General features: G+C 39.7%; 2 protein-coding genes across 3 annotated transcripts in view; one reads left to right on the top strand and one right to left on the bottom strand.

Annotated features, from left to right (window-relative positions):
• Nucleotides 1-10,426, bottom strand: part of plxnb1a (plexin b1a) — a 64,326-nt gene extending 53,900 nt beyond the window's left edge. For both annotated transcript variants that reach the window (XM_056385806.1, XM_056385807.1), the window contains exon 1: nt 10,147-10,426. The gene's annotated coding sequence lies outside the window, so the exon portion shown is untranslated. The remainder of the gene's footprint in view (nt 1-10,146) is intronic.
• A 3,504-nt stretch (nt 10,427-13,930) lies between these two features.
• On the top strand, nt 13,931-23,549 carry zgc:171775 (STKc_p38 domain-containing protein). Its single transcript, XM_056385860.1, has 12 exons — nt 13,931-14,126; nt 15,494-15,623; nt 16,731-16,789; nt 17,052-17,163; nt 17,391-17,420; nt 19,070-19,117; nt 19,293-19,407; nt 19,533-19,604; nt 20,435-20,514; nt 20,736-20,814; nt 21,229-21,402; nt 21,893-23,549. The coding sequence occupies exons 1-12, from the start codon at nt 13,993-13,995 to the stop codon at nt 21,952-21,954; spliced, it is 1,095 nt and encodes a 364-aa protein (XP_056241835.1). The 5' UTR covers nt 13,931-13,992; the 3' UTR covers nt 21,955-23,549.
• The last annotated feature ends 244 nt before the right edge of the window (nt 23,550-23,793 follow it).

Raw genomic sequence — 23,793 nt, 5'->3', positions numbered from 1 at the left:
CAATTGATAATACCATGTATTATCAATTGTATGTATAAATGTATTTACAACAGGTCACTCGTAATGATGAACCAACAGAGAATTATCACCAACTGTTTTAACTGTGTGACTATGTACAAGCGCAACTACAGCGCACACTGTAGCAAGATAAAGCTGTAAAATTCAAAACAAAGTGTACACTTCAACTGGTATTGGGGTTTTCTTTATGTTCATTTTTAATCACTTTAATCTTGCTCATGTCGGTTAATTTGTTTAATACTTTACCCAATGCATGCGTTCATTAACCGTCCCCTTAAAAAAAACACTACATCATGATCCGTCATGTGCCTCTTTCACATTTTAAAACGCATCACTTTTGCTACGTTTACGCCGTGCATCCACACTACTCCAGAGTTTGTGAGTCCCAGCAGGGACCTTTGGAGACGCTGCTCGACCCGTTTCAGTTTGAAAAATCCAGGGTTGCGTTGTAGTCTGGACAGGCACAAACAGAGACTTTTGGAAACGATGACGCTGACACCAGCCTCGCCTCCTGATTGGGTTTCATCAGTCGTGCGTACCAGACAGTGGTGACTGTAACATGGATGGCAAACAGAGGTAACACCACAGGAGGAGTAGTAATTGCTCATTAATCATAATAGAGGTTAAAGTTTGAAATAATCGTGATACTGATTTGAAGTCTATTCGCCCGGCCCTGAGTTGTTTTGCTAATTTCCATTATGCAAAACCACAATCATCCAACTCCTTCTTACCAGTACAGATGATTCATTACATTCACATTACATGTTCATTTAAAACAAAACAAAAAGTGACTGGAAGTAACTGTACTGGTTTCCAATTCAACTTGACCATTGTTTTTGCTTGTACAGTGAGTCAACCTGTTGCAAAATGCTGGTTAGTGTTTCAGGAACAACTTGGTGAATCAGCATTACACAGAAAAATCTCTCCGTTTCTGAAATAATTCAGAAGAACAAGTCTAAACAGATTGTTAAGATTTGTGCAGCGCATAACTATGGTACTGACCTAGACATGCACATACACAAATCCAGCATAAAAACAATTTCCATAGGGGCTCTAGGTTCCCTATGTCAATAATCTCAGCTTCATGTTAATAAGCAGGCATGTTTTTATTGTGGTCGACTGCCAACTGGATCACAGAAAATGAGGCAGACTTTTTCACTGCCGTGGTCAAACCGGTCAAACAAACCATCTAAATGATTTCCTCCTCATTGTGCTGCAGCTGCTCCATTTGGAGCAAACGCACACAAACTCATGGTTTTCTCTGCTACATTCTGCCCACGGGCCAAGGTCCTTTACTAAATTATACCAATCAGCACAGAACAGTATCCCTCTCCACTCCTCTCCTCATCTAATAAACACTGAGTGAGCAGCAACTCACAAAGGCTCGGAGTAGTTTGGCAGGAAAGCATCTATCTGTCAGTTCCTGTGAGACAGAGAACGGGGTAATTTAAAGCCACTTTTTCAGGTTCAATACCAACCTTCCGGATAAATCTCGCATAAAGTGAGATCAGCGTTTCCTGTTGAGCTACTGTTTAACAGTAAGTGGAATGCCAGCGTTTGTAACACAGCTCAACAAAATGAGACAGTGAGGACTATTCTGTCTACATCATTTTAAATGGTCACGTCACTTAAACAAACAGGGGCTTTGTTTAATGGAAAGAAATCAAGATAATTGGTAAACAAATATGGATTTCTGTGTTTGCTTGCCAGAACGACTACAAATATATTTATAAGAAGATCTGAAGATGGCAGCTAAACTCTAGAACAACAAAAGATAGAGCCTTTACAAATTGGATCCCACACTTTTGCAGGGTTTTATTTGTGGTGTTGATCCATTAGAAGATATATTTGTGGTTTTAAGAACCAAAAACATCTCAATGTAGTTTTAAATTTCCTCTCTCAGGCTTCTCTCTGGAGCTCTAGTAACAACAGGTCAGTGAGCCGATACAGATTAAACACATCAGGATTTAAAACAACAAACTTTTGTGTAAAAATCAATTCATTTCAATGGAATCGAGACAATTACAGTAGCAGATTCGGCTGCGGGGGCAAAGTAAATCTGCACAAATTTAACATCAATCTAATTCTAGTGAGCATGTGATGAAGATGCGCAGGTAAATTCCACTTTGCCACTTCCCGGCAGGCAAGCAATAGTCAAGCACTCTCAAGGGTAATGTGAATATTATATGTGATTTAATTCTCTGATTCTCTATTGATGAGTGAGAAAACCTCACCTTTGTTCACTGAAATATTTGGAAGCAATTTCAAAGTGGTTTCATAGCAGGCGAGTGCAGATAACAGTTTCCCAATAAGTCTGACACACCAAAATAGTACCTTCACCATGTGTTTTGACACGAAGCGTTAACCAAGCAGCCAGCTTTATCTGCCCAAGACAGTGAGTGGACTTCATACTGGGTGGCCGGCAGACTCACCCTGGAGGTATTATCTTCAACCTTATTACTTTCCCTCAGCTTTTCATTAATCAGCGGGGGGGCTTAAGAGGATTTTACTTTCACTAATAACATCACAACATAAAAATGTGAAGTACAGAGTGAGCTGATTCAACAGTGTAAAACTACAAGAATCCGCTTAAAATTAGAAGTGCATGAAGAGAGCATCAAGAAGCAGAATGGGTTGATCCAATGAAGTCCGGTGATAGAAAGTAACGTCCTACATTGGAAGTAATTTAGGTAGAGTTGATATTTTTAATATTCAGAAAAACAAAATCGGACCCAAACTTAATCCAGCCCTGGCAAATTGACACGTATGGCTCAAATAACCCCCATTAATATCAGCAACTGTTTTAACGCAGACAAAGTAAATGCCAACAACATGGTTTGCAGATAATCAATGAGCCAATCAAGAGTCCTGAACAGATGTAGCCCCGCAGGAAAAGATTCTTCTCATTTCATCCCCTTCTCTCGAGCAGCCTAAGGGGATTGAACCCGTCCACTATCTTTCGGGATCTACACTGACACTCTGAAAATCCCCTTCACTGCTGATAAACCTGAGGATCAGATGAACACCCGTCCAGCAGACAATGAGGAAGGTGAAGCTGACTTAGCAGTAGCCTCTGGACCTGCTTTCTGTGTGTACAAACAAGTAATCCTAAATCCATTAGCTGGACTGACAGCACAGTAAAGCAGTTGAGTCGGGTTCATTTGATCAATCAATTCCCCAGAATGTTATCTTGACAATTGTGCAAATGATATTGATCATTTATTGACCAGTGGGATTCTCAACCCCTTGTTAACAGAAGTTATTTATTCAAACCTGATCTTGGAAGGCAACAATGAGACAAATCAAAGGTTGATTGTGTCAGTCTGGGGGGGGGGGGGATTACATTTCAGGACATTAATGACAGTTGCCAGTAGCGCCAGAGCCACTGCTCATATCAGAAGCCTCACGGACAAATGCAGAGGCATTTCTTAAGGAAAGGGGAATGCTCCACCTGTGCATCAGTCAGATCGCTAGCATAGCTCTACTGGGCCCAAAGGCAACTGTCCAGGGGCCTGTGGTTGGGTGTCAGGGGCAACAGCTTAGGGGTAAGAGAGTTTATGTTTCCGGCTACAGGCAACTGGGGCCACATATGTAACTATGGTTAGTCTAGGGGGCTCAAATATAGACAGAAGCAAAACAGACAGAATGAGAACTGCTTTGGATTCAAGTTCAGCAATCAATCAGACCCTGATTACTATCAAACAATGCAAGGTCATCAGAGAAGTATGAGACACAAGGAGAAAATGGGGGGAAAAAAAACTGTATTATCATTTCAAGTGGAGTGTGTTCAGAGTGAGAAATGTTGTGAAAATGATCCATCACATTGTGTCACAATTATTTGCAGATTGAATTGGTTGTAATATGGTACAAGAGGGTCAAACTGGTTGAGTTCCCACAACAGTTCACTGAGCGGTCAATGTGTAATGGAGCTTAAATTTGTCATTAATTGGGAAAAAATCACATATGACAGACGGTGGCTTTTAAAATTAAGATCAAGGTTTTATGTCAGTTATCTTAGATGTAGCAATGCATTACCCTGATTAGACAAAATGAACATCTATGTATTCTAATTCTATAGTGGATAGGGAAAGCTGGCGCCTGAGGCTGCAATATAGAAAAGGGCAGCTGGGGGTTTAAGGTTTTGTCTAGAGGCTGGGCTGAGGCTCTCCAGGGAGACGGGTACGGGGACAGGGGCTGTGGCTGAGCCCAGGCGCTGGTGGCATGGCACATACGCAACTGTCCCACGGCTGAGGGCTGCTTCAGAACAATAAAAACCACACCCTCCTGCCTTAATATGGCATAGCCTTCTTCTGACCTAATGTAAGAAGATTACATTTTAAAAAAAGGATTGCATTAGCGAGGATTAATCTTGACCATACTGTTGTATTAGCTACTTACTGTTAGCATCCAATCAGCAACTTATCTTCCTGATGAAATTAAATGGATTTTGTGTGACTTGGGATGTCGCTGCAATTCATCCGTCCGCATGTGGGCCTTCATTTTAATATCACCTCCTCAAAAAACATCAAATACAACACTGCTGTCGAAGGACCCCTGCTTGATGTGCACCTTTGAGGGACAAGTCAAAGAAAAGGGGGGAGATGATAGAGAATCTCTTAAAGGTTTTCACAAGGATACCAAGACAACTTTATCAAAGCAGGACAGAGAAAGGACAAAGACGGAGGAGAGTTCTGTTCTGAGAGCAAAGAGCTGCTAAGCAACCTGTGTGACAGCTTCGGACGGTAACATCAGCGCCTATGATGACGTAAACACTTCTGTCCCTCAGGATGGAAACAAAGTGTCGCAAGCTTTAGAAAATAAGAAAGTAACGCTACTTTAACGTTAGAAAAGTAAATGTTGATGTCGTACCCTCTCTTGAACCTGTAGTGTTCTCCTCTCGCAGTGAGAGGATGAAATGCTGTACAAGTCAGTGGCAGATCTTACATTTCACAAGTTTGTGGATTTAAAAGCAAACTGAGGAAGTCACCATCATTATGTCACTTTAACTGAGTACATACTAGGGCTGGAAGATATGCAAAAAAAAAATAATAATAATATTGCGTTTATTTTGCCAATTACTGCAATATGAGTCATGATTTCATTTGGAATGATCATTTTTTTATTTCATTTTCACTTTCAATTTTTGCTGCATCTTGTACCAAACAAACTTGTTCCTTAATATGATCTGTAGCTCGGCGCATCTCTGTAGCGCCACAATGCTTCATTTATGGTATGTTGTGACACACTTTACCTGCAATTTAGCCTCCTGCAATTTGGATATTGCACTTGGTCATATTGCCATTCTGATAATATTTAATCCGTTGTATTCTTGAGATAAAGAATATTGCAGAAAACCTTGCAGGAGATCATGGGTCCCAAAACACCAAGTCTACCACGAACATGGGGAAGCTCGTCTTAGACATCATATTGCTGCTATTATCAGAAAAACCATCAATGTGTGAGAGGTCCTGGTCTAATGTCTGAACAAAGTAGAAGAGAATTGTTCCTTTTGGAGTCAAAAGCTTTTTGCAGTGACAGAACCCTTTCATGTGCCTTTTTGTCAGTCTATTATCGAAGCCTTAAGTACTTACACCTGGTGACCAAAATGCACCTTTAAACATACGAATCAACCCTGAGAAAAATCAGCACCGAACCTTTTTTAAACCAACTCAAAAAAGACAATAGACAAAACTGCCTGGGGAGGGTGTAAACAAAAAGAGGCACAGTGCAAAGAGACCAACCGCTGTTGCTCAAGAATCCCTCAACAGCTTCCCGCCCGTGAACACCGTCAAATGTGTTTAATGGGGCCAAGCCGGAACTGAGCTGAGGAACAAACCCTGATGTGCGGAGCGGTGGTTATCCAGACACCCGCATCCATGCGCTAGCATAACTGACTTTAATAACTGAACCATTAGTTCAGGTTGAATTGCTGAACACAAAGTCAATTGCTGAATAGCTATAAATATGTGTTAACTGTCAGGAACTACTCTGTACCATTATGGTGGATCCAAAGACATGGATCTAGTTTCATGAGGGGACATTATGTGACTGTCATGATACATTTGTGTAGATGACTTTAAAAGTCTACGTATCCTGTACCTCTGTTGTAGAGTGTGTATGGTCAATAGGATAAGAGGATGAAGGGGATTTCAGTTTAAGTACAGTGGATAGAAGCTGCTGCTAATGAAAAGAAGTATTTATTAGGCTGCCAATCTGACCGGCGGCCAAACTCCCTCGAGGGCTTATTGAGGCCTGGGATCCAATCTACCCACCAGATAGCAAGCGTATCTGAACCAGGGTCAACCATTTGTGAAGCATTTTGACTATGCTTTGCAAAAAATAATAAAAAGAAGCGGCTTGACATTATAAAAGGAGAAGAAAGTCTGGGGTTAGGATTCACACAATGCCGCTCATTTTCCTGATCTTCCATGGGATGCCTGTGGCGACAGTGGTGCCCCAGCAAATGTTCCCCCACAGAATCTCCATTCCCACACCCCAGTACAACACAAACACACCCCATACACACACACACACACACACACACACACACACAACACACACACACACACACACACACACACACACAGAAGAATGCACCATGAGGGACCACCAGCTGTTGCAGTGACCGATATGGGAAACGCCCAAAATACTTCTATCATCAAAATCAGTCATGCACATTCTCTCCCTTTCATGCACTTAACACACCTAAGATCAACATGTTCTTTACACTATATGCTTCCTTTGTTTTCAAGATGGCAGTTATAGGGGTCAAACAAACAATTACAGTGACATCGTACCAGACTTATTCAACAAGCCCCCGACACAGTCAAGACAAGGGCTTATCAACACTCAGCATTTGATCACATCCGACCTCTGTCATTTCTTTCCTGTTTTCATGATCACACACCAGCCAGCTGATGCCTTTAGGACAAAAGTCCTCCAAAACATATCTCACATCCTACTACAGTATGTGACACCTGAGATGAAGAGGTGAGAAAACCTGCTGAGGAGTGTCGGACTTTCTAAAGCATTAACACCCCTCTCCCTTCATTGTTCCCACTCATTTCCAGTTCTCACACTGTTGAATTGCGAACTACTTAAACCCACAGCGTGCCCGACACTTGACACCTATAAATCATAACACCCCATCCTTGCTGCATATATGCCCAGCGGTCTTGCTTTTATGATTCACAGAGAGAGCTGGAAAAATGGTCGTTTCAGCTGCGGAGCATCGCTTTTCAATGGCCAGCTGCAGCTGAAGTGGCCTTCGACCCATTCCTGTGTGTGTGTGTGTGTGTGTGTGTGTGTCTGAGAGGTTTGAGGTCACTTCCTGTACGCCACCTAATGAGTATAATCACCCCACAGTTCGATTTCAAAAGCTCTGCGTGCAAAAAATGGCAACAGTCCTGTAATATTGTTTGAGGATTTTGAAGGAGAAGATATCTGGGTGTATGGAGACTCGAAACTGACAAAATGTTGTAAAAGGTTATCAGACAGGTAAAAATTAGAACTGAGTATATCAATAAATAATTTTGTTTGTTAAATAATTAAAATTGGATTTTAAAAAGTCTTAGTTTTTCTATTTACTTCCAACTAGGTGATAGAAAAACAAAAAGCTTATTTTTCACTTACCACAAATCAGTTGTTAAAATGAATGTAAGCTCAATTTATTTATTTTTTTTACTTCTATTAACCTTTCAATAACTAATTTCAGTTTTCCAATTTTAGTTTTCCTATTTTTGTAATTTTCCTCTACCACTTTTTTCAGTTTTTCATATGATACTGTAAAAGTGTCAGTGTGCGTCCATAGCATTGGTCCAGAATATTATTTGTTTATTTGATAAGGATAATACATGTTCATGAATATCAGTATAAAACACACAATGTAAACATGACGGATTGTAGCAAAAAAATGGTAATTTACATCCCTAGACCCCAGACAGGTAACATGAACAAAAAACAAATTATAAGTAAGAATACACAAATATATAAATATAAAATAAACAAATAAAAAGACATACATTTGTGTGTTTGTATAACATTAATCATCTACACACTGTACTTCACACTGCTGTAGCATCACAAACATTCACATTCACAGCAAGGTACCACTAACCTAAGCAGCTAAGCTAACTGTTTCGTTTGTTATCAGAAAGGAGGCATGGAACTAAATACACTTACAAAAAGTCATGGATGAGACAGTTCAAGTCAAAGACTTGTTTCCATTGTGGCCCTTGACAAAGACAAGAAACACATCCTTGAAGCTCATGGTAACATTACAAAGATAGAAGCTGAAGGTTTCCGAGTAGCGTTAGCTCGCTAACTTGGTTGACCTTAGCTTGCCAGCTAAAATGCTTTAGCTCCTGTTCCACAATACAGTGATGCTACAGCAGTAGGCAGTGCAGCATATAGATGATTAACTTTACATGGCTGGTGTGTTGAGGAAAGAAAGCTGCATTTTATAAACTGACTAGTAAAGAAAAAGAAAACTTTTTCTACTAACTGATTGAGACATAAAGGAAAAGTATAAAGTTTTATAATTATTTTTAAAATCCATTTTAATTATCTAACTGACAATTATTGTATTGTATTTTTGTCATTTTTGAAGCTCTATATAGTCATCCTTCTTCACCTGGTAAAAGGGACATACCTGACCGAAGTCTGTGAACAATCTAAACTCTACTGTCTCTGATAATGCCATAACCATGCTCACTTTCATTCATCCCCCACAGTCAAGTGTGGGTAATGTGATATCGAGCTTCTTGAACAGACCCTTAGCAAGCAGATGGCCAGCTATTCAAAAACGTCTGGATGCTGGAACCCCGAGAAAGAGCAGAGAAAAGAGGAAATTGAGGTTCAAGGCTGGGCTATACAACCACAAGAAGCTTTACAAAGGTTGTATATTAAATGTGCTATAAATACATTTGAACCTCTTGGAATGTTTTTGAGAAGAAACATTATTTTCCGCAGCGAAGACTGCTTTTCAAGGAGACCAGGAAAATACTTGGATGTTTGAAAGGACATTATATTTGGAGAGGCTTTGATTTTGATCAATTTCTGAGCTGTTTCTCATGTTGCAAGATACAATCTGACAGCTGTTATGAAAGAGGGGACCCAGCTGCTGAACTGAACTCCATCTTCCTTTTTTAGCCTTTTCAGCGAAATCATGAACACAGCCCACGCTGTACAGCTTTCCTTACACTGCTGGCTCATCAGGTGCAACACAACAGACTGAGGGGGATCCTCTAAAAGTCAAGCCTCGCCTAGTGTCTGAAGCTAAAATCATTGCACATGATATCACTGTCTCTGAACACGCACTTCCTCTTTGACAGAAGCATTTCAACTGCTCTCTGCTAAGTCTTGGGAGAGGCTCATGACACTTTTTCTTGAAATGGCACATAGAGGAAGAGGGCACGAACACACACACAAACATTGACCATCGTCATCATCACCCATCAGTGACAGAAATTACAGAAAGTAACCACACATCTAAAGGCCGCTGAACTTGTCAGGTTCAGAGAACACAGTCAAAGCAGATGATTTCTGTTTTCTAAATAAGGCCATGAAATAGGCAGTTGTGTGTGTGTTTGTGTGTGTGTGTGTGTGTGTGTGTGTGTGTGTGTGTGTGTCCAGCTGAATGCTAGCAGGTGAACAAGGCATTTGACATTTGGCTCACACAGCTCACACACATTCCTATATCAGCTGACAAAAGAGTGAGTGTGTGTGTGTGTGTGTGTGTGTGTGTGTGTGTGTGTGTGTGTGTGTGTGTGTGGCCTGAATCACTGTGCTCACCGTGGTCCAAAGCCACTGTATACATGTTCATGTGAGCAGTCTAGTCTTCAGTGTGTGTCTTAAGTAAAACAGCAAAGATTATAAAAACTATTCAATGAACAGGCGACCACTGTAAAAGCATAGCACTGAAAGCAGAACCTAACCTTCATGTCCCACTATTAAAACACTTTATGAGCTGTAATGTGAAAATGAATGTAAAAGATTTGGTTAAATATTAAAGTTAAAACTGATGCTTTTGAGGGAAAACACGTGTTTTTTTTCTCATGAACGCCTTGGCCTGCGTCTTTTTAATTTTATTTATTTTTTCCATTTGAACAATGTTTGCATTGAACTTACCTGTTGGGTCAGTGAAGCGGGTGAATCAGCCGTCCATGATGTTGAGTGAAACAGAGCCTCACATCCACGCCAACAAGCACAAAGTATTTGATGAGGTCCAGCTCTCGCGCGATACTGTTTAAGTTTAGCCTCAAAAACAAAAGAAAAAACCCGGCGCAATTGTGGGAAAGTAACTGCTCTAACAGTAGAAACAAACTCCAGAAAGCGTGTCTGTGTGCGGGTTCCCCTCCCAAACCAGGGACAGACTCTGTTGTTCAGACGCAGCGAGCGAGCACCTCGGACCGTGCAGCACTCTCACATCTGAGACGGTTCAACAGCAGTCAACGGAGCGGAGCGGAGCGGCAAGACACACCGAGTTAGACAAGGTGAGGCCGGAAATGCCTTCAAAATAAAGTGCGAAAACAAATTGAAAAACCGAGAGATTACAGGGATTGGGGATTACATGAAGAGAATGAAGACACTGAGACAGTTTAAGGCCTCAATTATACTCCTTTAAATCCACAGAAGATCTTTTAGAAGATCCCTTTACCAGCTGCAACATTAAAATGATGCTTACAGATGTTATTCTGAAATGGACCATTTGGCATAAAAGAAAAGCAGTTTCAGTTTTGGTTCTTTTTGTATGTTTTGATGCTCCCTGGTATTGCTACCTTTACATCTTCCACCACTGCTGCTCTCTGACCGTATTGTAGCTTTCATAATAAAACCAATTCACTCAAGATTCAAACACAAGTTAAGAACAAAAATGTTTTATTTTATTTTGTTTTTGATAAAAAAAGTCTTCATATTCATAAATTTTTATTCAAACAGATTTTTCACTGAGTATCAGAATAAAATGTTTTCCCATCTCTGAAAAAAGACAGGGAATGTCAGGTAAATTTGACTTTTACTTTGACTTTACGAATATTCCTGTGTTTTTCCACCTTTTTGAAATGTTTTTATTATTTTTTGTTATCAAGTCTGTGACTTCCATGACTCAAATGAGCTCACTAACATAAGAGTTTTACTTTGAAAATGCTACTCAATCACAGAGCTCTGTTTTCTGCGGGCTTGACACTGAGCTGTAACTTGCCTGTATTGAAAAGTACTTCCCACACAACACATAGTGGAGACTGTATTTGTCTACACTGACAGTTCAACAGTGTTTTTAGAAAGAAGGATTTGGATGATGGTCTGTTTTTGACAAATCAAAGATTCATCTCACTCTGTACAGCATAGTCTATTTTATGCTCTATACTGTCAGTGTCATTGATAGTCATTTGGTTCTGCTGTGGTAAACAGTTGGGAACATTTCCTATTTGAGTCACTTACTCCAGCTTTGAAATCATTCATGATAAAAAGGAACAATGAGTGAAGGGTCAGGACTCTCCTCCTTGTCTAGGCTAACTAGAATGAAATGTGACCGCCCCCTGCTGGTGTGGGCTCAACATCGCCTCTGAATTGTGGTGATAAAGTTGTGTGTGTAAGTATCCAATACTGTTTAGGCCTGATATTTTTTATATAAGGATCAGAGAATTCAGTTTTTAATTATACAAAAAACACAAAAGAGGAGTAAAAAAAAACAGTCTGGTTATTCACTTACTATTATAGTGAATAATATTAACTTAGAACTAGGCCTACCTTTATCAAACACTTTATATAATATTCCTATATAGAGTAAAGAAATTCAATACAACTGTTCTGCCTAAAAGTCTACTTTTATGATGCTTTTTTTTAGCATTGAGTTGATAGTTTTATGGTGTTGCACTGGACGGCATTGTACTGCCTTTATATGTGGCAGCTTTATCTATCTATCTATTTATTAGGGCTGAAAGATATGCAAGATATGTAGGTTTTGCAATATAAGCCATGTTGGAAGTTGGAATTGTCATTTTCACATTTCCTTTTCACTAACACAAATATAAAAATGAATATAATGTGATTTTTGTTGGTGCTTGTACCATAAAAGCATGTTCCTTTTACATCTGGAGAACATGAGAACGTTTGACCTATTCACATTTTTATTATCTATCCATCTATATATCTATCTTTAAAAAAAATATATAATAATATAACATACAAAAACAAGTACTGAGTTTCAGGCATATCCTTGAGTATTAATGATCATTTTTGGTAAATTTGTATTGGGCCTTTCATCATTCTATGACCTCTGCCCATCACTTGTGGGCATTATAGGCACAGATGACGGTTGGATGTGATTCAAGGTTTAGTGTTGTGTTAGTGCATTTAAATTATGACTTTGTTTTCAGACTGCAAAAAAATGCTGTTTTTTTTAAATATTTTTTTTAATTATATGAGCCAATTGAAATGCTCAAGGCCCATGTGTTTTTGAAACAGCTAAATGTAAGCAATTAAAATATCACATGTTGACTGACTTTGAGTCTAGGAATAAGGTCAAGTACTTCAATTTGCCTTACTTCTTCACTACTTGTTAAAATGGGATTTGAATCACAATTATTTGTTTGTGCAAATTCAAATTCCTCAATTAAAACATGTTAAATCTGCATCCCTGGTGTAGACAGTAAAATCCCACGGTAAAACAGCAGCAACCTGTGCAAACATTAAGTCACAACGTGATGCCACTCCCCCAAAATCAGTATGGAATAATTAAATTTTTCTGAATAACCACCTGAACAACAATTAACTGCAGCACTGAAACTCTTGTATTCGACAAGGCCTCAAACCTGACCATGTGACAGCTTTGACAGTGACCTAACGAGTTCTTTCAATCTGTAACGGTGCCTTTTCTTACGCCAGCAGCTTATTCTTGAGGATCTTCACTTTTGGAGGAGGAGATTCTGGAAGGCGTCAAACGTGTACCTGAGCTCCTTGGGATAGGCAAGATTCACTGCGTATGCCAACCCAATGAGCATGGAACAAGCCCTTGGAAAGTTAACCCAGAGCAGTCAGAACTTTCGTTCCCTCCACCACGATTTCAGTGTCGTCTGCGCCTTCTGACGTATTAGTTTTGATACTGTTGATTTCCATCCTTTGTACAGCAAGGTCCTGCGACACACTGTCTTCATCAGCTTCCTGAAGTATCAAGAACATTCTGTATTACAGACTGTACAGCCAAAGCAGAGGGTCCTAACTAAACATCTCCCAAATTGCATCCAACCCCTCGGATTAGAAAACCTGGGGCTGTCATTGCTAATATGCTAACCTTAACCCTAATGTAGTTGTAAAAAACATGTAAAAGTATATTTTCATGCCAAGTAAGTTAAAAAGGATCCAATCAGCTCACCAACAGTTAAAAACAATTCAATGACACCAGAGATGATGGTCTGAACTGAGTCACAGTTATAAATATTTGTAAATGACATTTCTGAAATGAAATCAATCCATTGCTACATAAATTAATTAATTCAATTAATTCTTCCTGGAACTTGTGTGTTGATGGATTTCTTATTCTACATTCACTAACACAGGCTGGTCACATGTCAACCAATATGGCACCGGAAGTTCACTCGTGTAGTAATGTCTTGGCTAGCATACTGTGATCTTCAGTGTTGGCAGACACATGCGCTGTCAATGATTATTCAAAATGATTCCTGTTAGAAACCGTTTAACCATTTAATGCAACAAAAACTAAATCATTCTGCAATATCATCTTGAAAATATTATTTAGAAAATAGATGCCAGTAGCTTAAATGCTGATGCTGCGTTTGTCTAAAACAACAGAAATGTGTCAGCTCGTATTGACAACCGCAGGTTATGTGAATGACAACTCCCCATATGACGCTGGGGGGGGGGGGGGGGGGGGGGGGGGGCGTTTCTTTACGCTGCTCTTACCTTCGCTGCCAGATCTCACCTGTCAGGTTGAAACTCCGGGAACGATACAGAGCCATGGAGTCTCCGGTGAAGGATTCCCCCGTCAGACCGGGGTTTCACAGATTGGAGGTCCAAAAAACAACGTGGGACATCCCGGAGAGATACACGACGCTGCGGTCGATCGGCTCCGGAGCTTACGGGACAGTTTGGTGAGTTTAACCCGGGGAGGGGGCGCAGGACTTCAGCCACTGGCGAGGAAAGTACCGTTGTGCCAGTGTTTGTTTCTTCTTTTGTAGAGCAAAATGCAGAGTGTTTGGGCCTTTTTTTCTCTCATAAAAATCTTTTTCTTCTGCCTTATACTGACAATTAATCCTATCCGAGGGTAAACCTATTCCTCATAGGAGAATGAACGCATTAAAGCACATAAAGGTATTTAAAATGACACTTAATCCACTCCCAACATACAGTAGGAACACTGGTAAACATGATCAAACGCACAGACACAGCTTCATACTGTTGTGCAGATGGTCGAAGGTGCTCGCCTTTGTTGCTCACTATCAATATTCAAATGCTTTGCATCACAAATGATTTTCTATAGGCTGTGTAGGCCTCAAGTCTGCATTCCACTCCCGGAGTTTGTTGCATGAAGTCCAAGAGGCGCAGATTACTCTGACATCTTCTAACAGAAGCATCTATTGTCCACCTGAGGCAAGTCAGCAAGTCAATACAGGTCCTCCGATACGACAAGAATCTTCCCCCCACCCTACACAGAACAAGGCCAGCCTATACAGGAATCCCAGCTATCTCAGACACAGCTCCATATAATGATAAGCCACTGACAGACTAGATCTTATCATACGTCACCTTTGCTTCTGGGGAAAGATAGATGAAACAATTAATCAAGTAATCAAAATTAATAAATAAATAAGAAAACACAAGATTGATTGATAATGACAATAATCATTATATGCAGCCCTAGACTACATCAACCATGAGTTATTTCATGAGCAAGTTGACTGTGTGCCTTTATTACACACTCAGTGCCCACTGCGTGAAGTATGCCTATATAGAGTAGAAGACTGCTCTGCCATTAGGTTCTACTTTTGTGATGCCTGTGATGTTTCCGCATCGAGTGGTGTTGTTGTACTGGACAGCATTATACTCTCCTCATACGTCCTCCTCCAGGATGCCTGCCAGAAGCTCAAAATTGAATTTTAAGCCACATTTTTTTTAATTTTTTTTTTAGTTTTAGTTTTCAATTATGCTTTTTAACCGGATGAAGGATGATTTTAGTCATTGAATGTTTAAGTCTTTGAGTTGTCAGAGAAAAAAGCCAGGCAAATGTTGGACAGCTCAGCCCCCAGCCGCTTCCTGATGTCTCATGTCTGCTGTATAGCTTCGGCAAAACACTGACTTTAAATGTAAAACTACTCTATTCAGTGTTTCTACTGGTTATAATCACCTGGTGGGTTTGTTCTGACAACTCCCATGACCCCTCGCTATTTCATGACATCACTGCCTAGCAGCAGAAGTTACACACTGTGTGTTTAATACTATGTTTTATTGCCACTTATAGCTCCGCCATTGACCAGAAGACCAAGGACAAGGTGGCCATCAAGAAGCTGTATCGGCCTTTCCAGTCCCTCATCCATGCCAAACGGGCCTACAGGGAGCTCCGGCTGCTCCGCCACATACAGCATGAAAACGTAAGAGCCTGACAGGAAGTGGGTATGGCTGGTTTTTGAGGGTGGACACAATTACATGAAAAAAACTTTATTAATATGATACAATACAATACAATCGCCTGTCTAAGCACCACAGACTCCCTGTCATATTCCTAAGATGTGAATGTGTTATAATACACTGTGATTCTATTATGTAAAGTCACCTCATTTTATATAAGACATTCAGATGAGCTACTGAAGTTTTAATTTTGCTCACAATCTTCTCCATTTTTCCTCTTTCTCTTACAAAAACTGTTCAATTTTGAGAATAAACAAACTTTGTTGACCGTTAAACAAAAGCCCATAATGTGATTGATGGTCCCGGACAGCAGCCCTCATGATTCAGTAGTTTCACTGAAAACCGTTGAGGAACTACAAACACTCACATAATGGTCTTTTAGTCTTTGCAGGACACCATATTCAATGAGTTTTGACTTTATTTAAAATCTTTTGTCATATGGAGACTCGGCAAGAAAAAACCTGCATGAACTTTATATCTTGTGTTGTCGTTTTCTGTTTAGAACTGATGAACATGAGGTCAAACAGGAAATACAACTGTAGCCACAAGTGGCGTTGTCGCGGGTTAATTATGCAAAGTAGATGAATATTATTTCTTCATACACTGACAATTTTCGTGTCTCTGGCTCGTTCCAGCTCTCTACACATTGAGCAAAGGCTTACAATAGCAGATATTGATGAATAGGCCACACTCACTCTCATTAATCAATACGGCACTTCAGACTTTGGTTTATACTCGCCACCAGAACATGTGCGCCAAGTTTTGTGAAATTTTGTCCACCAGGTTTTGAGGTACACGTTTTCATTGTTTGTAGTGCACCCTTGACAATGATGTCAGTACTAGATGCACAAGTCCTGCAGAGGGGATCTCTGGGAAATGCAGTGCAGAAACATCACAGCAGTGACTGCGTAGATTAAAGATAGAGGCTGTTATACCTTAGAAACAGAGAGGCAACAGAAATATAACATTTAAGCCAGATGTTTACACAGATGTTTACTATGTGTTTCATAGGTCTGTGAATGAACAGTCATGTTCTATGTTAATGTCTTCACTGTGTTTTTTCCTTGAAGGTGATCTGCCTCCTCGACGTCTTCACACCTGACTCCACACTGGAGAAATTCCAAACCTTGTGAGTTGGGGAGTCAGGAGCCACATTCTTCTGCGAGTTGCTGCAGCTTGTTGACACTCTACGTGCGTGTGTGTGCATGCATGAGAAGTTCAGTGTGTGTGATGAACGAGAGCAAGCTTATTCTTGTTTGTTTTGTTTTTTTTTTTGCACTGATGTATTTCCTCAGCATAGTAACAAGCTCTTATCAGCCACAGTGCTGAGGGCAACTTTGTGTCCGTTCATCTATTTCTGTTTATTTATGCCTTTTCTTCTCTCTCTCTAGTTATATGGTGATGCCATTTGTGGCCCAGGATCTTGGTCACATTATGAAGAGGAAGCGCTTAACTGATCGCATCATCACATACCTTTTCTACCAGCTTTTAAGAGGACTCCAGGTAAGTGTTTATATATTGATTTACCTCATTCTTATACTACAGGATGTTTTATATGACGCCCATAGGGACGCACAAAACACAAACACAACCCTCGCATTCAGAGAGCCAGAGGGTGATAAGCGTGTGCGTCTACCTGCTCTGCCCACAAACATTACTGTGTATGTACAGTTTAGTTTGTCTGTATTCTGCAATCTATAATCTATAATCTGTCTTCTCCTCCTTCACAGTATATTCATTCTGCAGGGATCATTCATCGGGTTGGTATTTGAACCTTTTTATAATACACCACTTACTGTACCCTCCACGTCTCCCTCATAATCAGCGTGTGTCATACACTTAAAAGAACAGTTCAACATTATGGAAAATACAATTCTACACTTTCTTGCTGTTAAATATGAAGCTGGAGGCAGCAGCCACTTAGTTTAGCATAAAGACTGGAAATATGGGGAAACAGCTAACGACTTCCTGAAGTCACTGCGCCCCTCCATCCCACACAAAACCCCCTCAGTATAACCACAACTTCACTTTTTTATACTTCCATTACTATACGGATTAAACAGTTGACCAGCGCTGTGCAGTAATACATCAGTAAAATTATTATTAAATCCTTTATTTAAACAGGTTGTCTCACTGAGATCGGGATCTGTTTTTCAAGAGAGACCTGTGTACAAAAATAGACATATACAGTGTTTACATCGACAGACACGCACAAATTCACAGGCATTAAAATGGACACAGATAATTCACAGACATACATTATACATTTTCACATAAGAAAAGAAAAGCATGTGCAAGTGTGATTGTAGAAACATGAGCACAACCTTTTAAAATGTTCCAGTGAAATAAGAGAATGTAACTTCATATTGTTTTGGAGCTCTTTCCATTTCTATGCAGCACAGTAGTTGAATCCAGTTTTTCTGAGTTCCTTGTGAGCAAGTTAAAATGTCCTGTGACCTGACGTTGTAAGTGCTGTATTTAAATGTAAGAGCGGAGATAACTAGACAGTTTTAGAAATAAACAACACACAATGCGGCTCCCTTCTATTTGTTAAGGAGGACCAACCCACCTTTTCACATGGGATGCAATGGTGAGTGAGTAAAGTGTCACCTTAGATGAAGCGCAGTGCGCTGTGATACACAGAGTCGAGAGGCTTCAGCCATTTTCAAGAGCAGACGAGATTTTAGATCGTATAATGGTCTTTCGACTAGACGAGATACATGATCTGTTTCTGTACAAAAATCTAATTTTTACCTTCAGTTCCACATGGGTCTTAAAAGTGAGTGTGTTTCAATTTCATGACCATGAAGGGTTTGGATATGGGTTGTCGTTTCAAGGCGGCTTTGCTGGACCTGGGCTCAGTAACAAAAGAAGTTGTTGTTGTTTTATTAATGTTGTGTTCAGGTGTAATGTCATTCATGTTTTGTTGTGGTTGTGGGAGGGAGTCGTTCAGTGTTTCCGTGGCCAAGACAGTGTTAAGTTCTAACAAGCACATGCAACCACGACCAAGACTCCTGTAGCGATTAATGTCGTCAAGAAAGTGTTTCTGCTCTGTGTTCAGTTCCACTGCTAGATAAGCAGCACTTCCTGTTTCAAATATCTTGCCCAACATTGCAAACTGAATGTAGCATGTTCATTTGTGAGCGTTAAAGGAGCTTGTAGGAATTTGGACAGAGCCTGGCTAGCTGTTTCCACTCTTCATGCTAAGCTAGGCTAACTGTGCTGCTGCATGTAGCTTCATATTTAGCAAACAGACACAAGAGTGGTATCAGTCTTTTCATCTAACTCTCACCAAGGGAACAAGGGAGCGTATTTCACAAAGTGTCGAAGTATTGCTTTAACCATTTCATATTTTATTTACTGCAAGAGGCTTTGTGCTTTTAAGAAACCTCATGTGGTTTGATTTCAGGATCTGAAGCCCGGTAACCTTGCTGTGAATGAAAACTGTGAATTAAAGGTAGGTAAAAAATAACAAACAAAAAAACAATTAAGATGATGATCAGCTTCAGCAATTTACATTTTACTTTTTAAATATTTAACTCAACCTTTTTGAAATTCTTTGACCTTTGAAAAATCAATTGTGGAGATTACTTCAGATTGTCAGTGGTGAAGCTAACTGTCACTGTTCCCAGATCCTGGATTTTGGTTTGGCAAGACAGACAGAGAGTGAAATGACTGGTTATGTTGTGACCCGCTGGTACAGAGCACCAGAGGTCATATTCAACTGGATGCACTACAGTCAGACAGGTAATAATATTATCTTCCTTTAATACAAATAGTCATTTTATTAAAGAAAAAAATATAGCAGAATAATGCAGGATGCTACGACAAAATATTACATTTTTATTAATAAAATTCTCTGTCCCTCACAGTGGATGTCTGGTCAGCCGCCTGTATCCTGGCAGAGATGATTACTGGCAAGGTGCTTTTCCCAGGACATGACAGTATCCTATCACATTCAGCACAGTGGGTTGTACTAAAGCTGTGCATGTTCAACTCAAGCAGCAACCGCCAGGGCTGAAGAATGAAGCCAACATGGACATTACAACAACTGCAGTTCCTCTAATGGCCACTTGAGGCTGACTCCAAAAGCAAGTCAATCCCCATAGACTCCCATATTGAAATGACATTTTTTTAAATACATCTCACCTGTTTAGATTTTATTAAGGCTTAAAGTTATGTGTAATTGGGAGCGTGGCCACTTTGAGTGACAGGTGGGTGAGTGTATGCTTGCTACAAATCAGCATGCACCAAAGTGTCAGCTCCTCACTCGCCCCACCTTTTTGCCCATTTTGGGATTAGCCGGGAGTTAGGACTCACCAAGATGGTGATACTTCAAAACATCGCCTCAGAAACCTGTGCCTGACGTCACAAAGGCTACATCTATCTTTATTTACAGTCTTTGGTTCAACTAGAGCAGCAGGAAACTCACCCTGTCCCTCCTTTAATGTTTAAAACATAGGATTTCTGAAAACAGGTCCAGCATTGTTAGACTCTATTTTACACATAAAGGTCAGTTTATTTGTCATATTCAGACTGTAAAACTGTTGTTTAATGGCCTCTGTGGCTGTGGCGGGAGATGTGTGAAGATTATCTGATGATGTCATTAGGGGGATCTTGGTTTGGTCTTGAATACAAATTTTTCAACTGAAAGGCAGAGAAAACATACAAATTAGCCCTTTAAACTATGTCTTCCATACATGTGACCGCTCTGACATGAGATTTACATGCTGCATGCTGTGCATTCAGAGGCTTCCCTAACCAGCCTGTGCAGGTATTGATCAGCTGAAAAAGATCCTCCACCTGACAGGAACACCAGACTCGTCCCTGGTTCAGAAGATGCAGAGCAAAGATGTGAGTTTTCTCTTGTCTACGTGTCATATTTTTCCATCTTACATCTGCAGCTTGTTGACCTCATATTTGGTATTGAAGCCAACGCATAGATGCAGATATCAGTGGAAAATTACTTTTATTTTACATATCTTTGTGTCTTTGCTCTTTTTTTGTTATGGTCTTTTCTTTGTTATAAGCTCTTGGTTTGAAATAAAATATAACCTTTATCACCTGTTTTCCAGGCGCAGTCATATGTGCAAGGTCTCCCTCTGCAAAAAAAGAAAAACTTCAAGGAAGTGTTTCCATCCATGGATGAAAATGGTGCATTGAACTGCTTCTACTTGTTGACTTCAAATGAAATATATTATGCTTAAATTGATAAAGAGAAAGAAAGAAAAAAGAACCCTTAATCTCTTTACATGTCTTAAATTTTCGCTAAGATTAAGACTTCATCATGCTCCACTCATAATTAAAAAAAAAATCTTGTATATGAAATATGCACCCAACTTCTCTATTATGACTTCTTTGAACTAGATAGTCACCAATATAATTTCTTACTGCTATAAATTTATAACAATTGGAGATGTAGTGACTCTTAAAACTGCAGTGAGTGGGGAGATTTAACTTTAAAATAGGTTCTGTGTCAAAAAAGCCAGAAACTTCAGCCTCATGGCCAAGTGGTGGTTTCTTTCAAATATAGTAAAAGTTTTCTGTTTTCTGTCTCGATGTTTCCAGCTGTAGATCTAATGGAGGGGATGCTGCTGCTGGATCCAGAGACCAGGCTGACAGCTAAGCAGGGATTGTCCCATCCCTTCCTGGCTGAATATCATGACCCAGAGTGTGAGCCGGACTCCGAGACGTACGACGACTCCTTCGAGAGCCTGGAGCTCGCTGTTGGCGAGTGGAAGAGTAAGTATGGCTGTGTAGGACAGGCTGGAGCTGACTGGTACTTGGAGGTTGAGACTCTTGCAGTACACATATGAAAAGTGAAACCAGAATGGAGAATAAATCAGTGGCTCTCAAACTTTTTTCACATCAAGGACCCGAAACTGAAACAAATTAGACCACGGACCCCCATCACATAAGATGTTTGCTTTTAGATGTTTTATTACAGAAAGTGTTTGAAACCCATAGAACAAATAGTCATCTATTCTGTCATTGTGTTACTTATGGATGAAATTAAGGTGAATATAAATTATTCCCCTTCTTGCCAGGAACCCCCTCAAGGACCCCTGAGGGTCCCGGGACCCTACTTTGAGAACCACTGGAATAAATTCTCTTATTAAATCTGAAGTATTGCAGTATTTAAAAATGATCAATACTTGTAAAAGTACCACAATATACTCTGTACTAAAATAAAGTCGGCACTTTCCTTTTTTTCTTTTTTTAATCCAATCAGGTCTTATCCACATGGAGATCATGACCTTCGACCCCGACAACCCCAGTAAGACAGCCATGTAGGACGCTGTGATGTGCTGGCGCCTCCAAGTGTTTGGTTTTCATACCCACATGTTACAAAAGGTAAACACCACTGTCAAACTCAGAGAAACAAATAATAATAAAAAAAGTTCAAATGCATTTTACGTAAGGGAAGCTTTACTTGTTACAGTGGCCTGTCGTGGACAGAGAGAGAACAGAGAGTGTGAGAGTTGAAGTTTAAGTTGAAGTCAATGTGGAGGGGCAGTTGGATTGTATCTCAGACTTCAGCAAAAACACTGAACCACTTCATTATAAAATGTTGTCTTGTCATTTCAATAAGGAAAATTACAGTGGCAAAATAATCTTAACTTAACATCCACTTTCTACCACTGAGACTTTTGACTACATCTCATGGTTTTCATCAGCAGAACACTTCACCGCTCTGTGAAATGTCACATGTTCGTGATAGACTTTAAGTTAAGGTTGAAGGCTATTAAAAAAATGTATGTGTATGTATGTGTATGTGTGTACTTGTATATACAAGTATATAGTAAAAAGATAACCTTGGTTTATGATAATAAATACTTTTTTACGTTTTACCTTTCATCTCACATGGACAGTTGTGTTCGTTTCATAATATGTAAATGACATTTAGTGCAATGGCACTTTAGGACTCATTTGTAAAGATATGGGCATTTATTGTTGATCATCATTGCTTTTACTCAAGTGTTTTCAAATAAAAAAAAACGTAAAAAAATGGCATGCTGTTAATTTAATGACATTAGAATCATCATACTGGAGTTGCAACACTGATTAATACTGAAACATCTACACCTGTCTAAAACAGGGGCCCACTGGTGGGCGGTGGAGGTAGTGCAAGTGGGCCGACAAATCATTTGCAAACCTGTACAATTTTGGTGAAAAAAATTTAATATATATATATATATATTATATATGTATGAATGAATAATGATAATAATATATAATGTTTTTAAATGTTTTAAAACAACCTGATCTTTAGTATTGAAATTTTTTTTTTTTTTTTTAAACCAAACGTATTTGTTTTGGGATTTTTTTCTCATACTAATTTAAGGCCTATCATGGACATAAGCCATGATAGGACCTTCTATGTACATTACATCTATGGCAAAAAAAGGAGTATCAAAATGGATAGCTGGTTAGCAACAGGAAGAATTAAAAAGCGTTCAGTCCTGAATATTCAATCATAATCATTAAAATAAAAAGTGCTCTGAAAGGGCAATATTAGTTAGAGCTGAGTTATTGAACAGGAAGGAATCAACTGAGGAGGGCAGGCAAACAAAAATCCAAACTAGTGAAATGATGAGACTGGGCTAAACGTGGCAGGTGACAAGGATTTGGACCTGAAGCACGGGAAAACAGGGTTGAATAATGGCCAGAGGTGTTTTTGAAAAACATTATGATGTCACTGTGAAGTTACCTTTAACCATTTGGATATAAAATGTCATCACTTCATTTTATCTTTATACACATTTGGGTTAAATTGTGTCAAATTTGTGAGTTATGGCCAAAAACGTGTTTTGTGAAATCTCACTGTCTTTGAACTTTGACCACCAAAATCTAATCAGTTCAACCTTGAGTCCAAGGGAACGATTTTGCCAAATTTGAAGAATTACTGAGATAAAACATAATGCCTTGGCAGTAGCGTCAATATCACACAAATGCGATTGAACAACCTGGCAGAGAATGCAGAGATGAGCCAGGCTTAAATGCTGCCGCAGGATGTGGAGTTGATTGGCAGATGAAGAACAGCTGTGCTGGAACCTGGAAGCCACGCCCAGCTAGACAGACACGCAGCTTCTATCTATAATCAGGAAACTGGACTCATGAGATGTAAGCAAG

This window comes from Seriola aureovittata, chromosome 9 (genome assembly GCF_021018895.1).
Source record: "Seriola aureovittata isolate HTS-2021-v1 ecotype China chromosome 9, ASM2101889v1, whole genome shotgun sequence".
Taxonomy (NCBI): domain Eukaryota; kingdom Metazoa; phylum Chordata; class Actinopteri; order Carangiformes; family Carangidae; genus Seriola; species Seriola aureovittata.
This window is presented reverse-complemented; position numbering and strand designations above follow the sequence as displayed.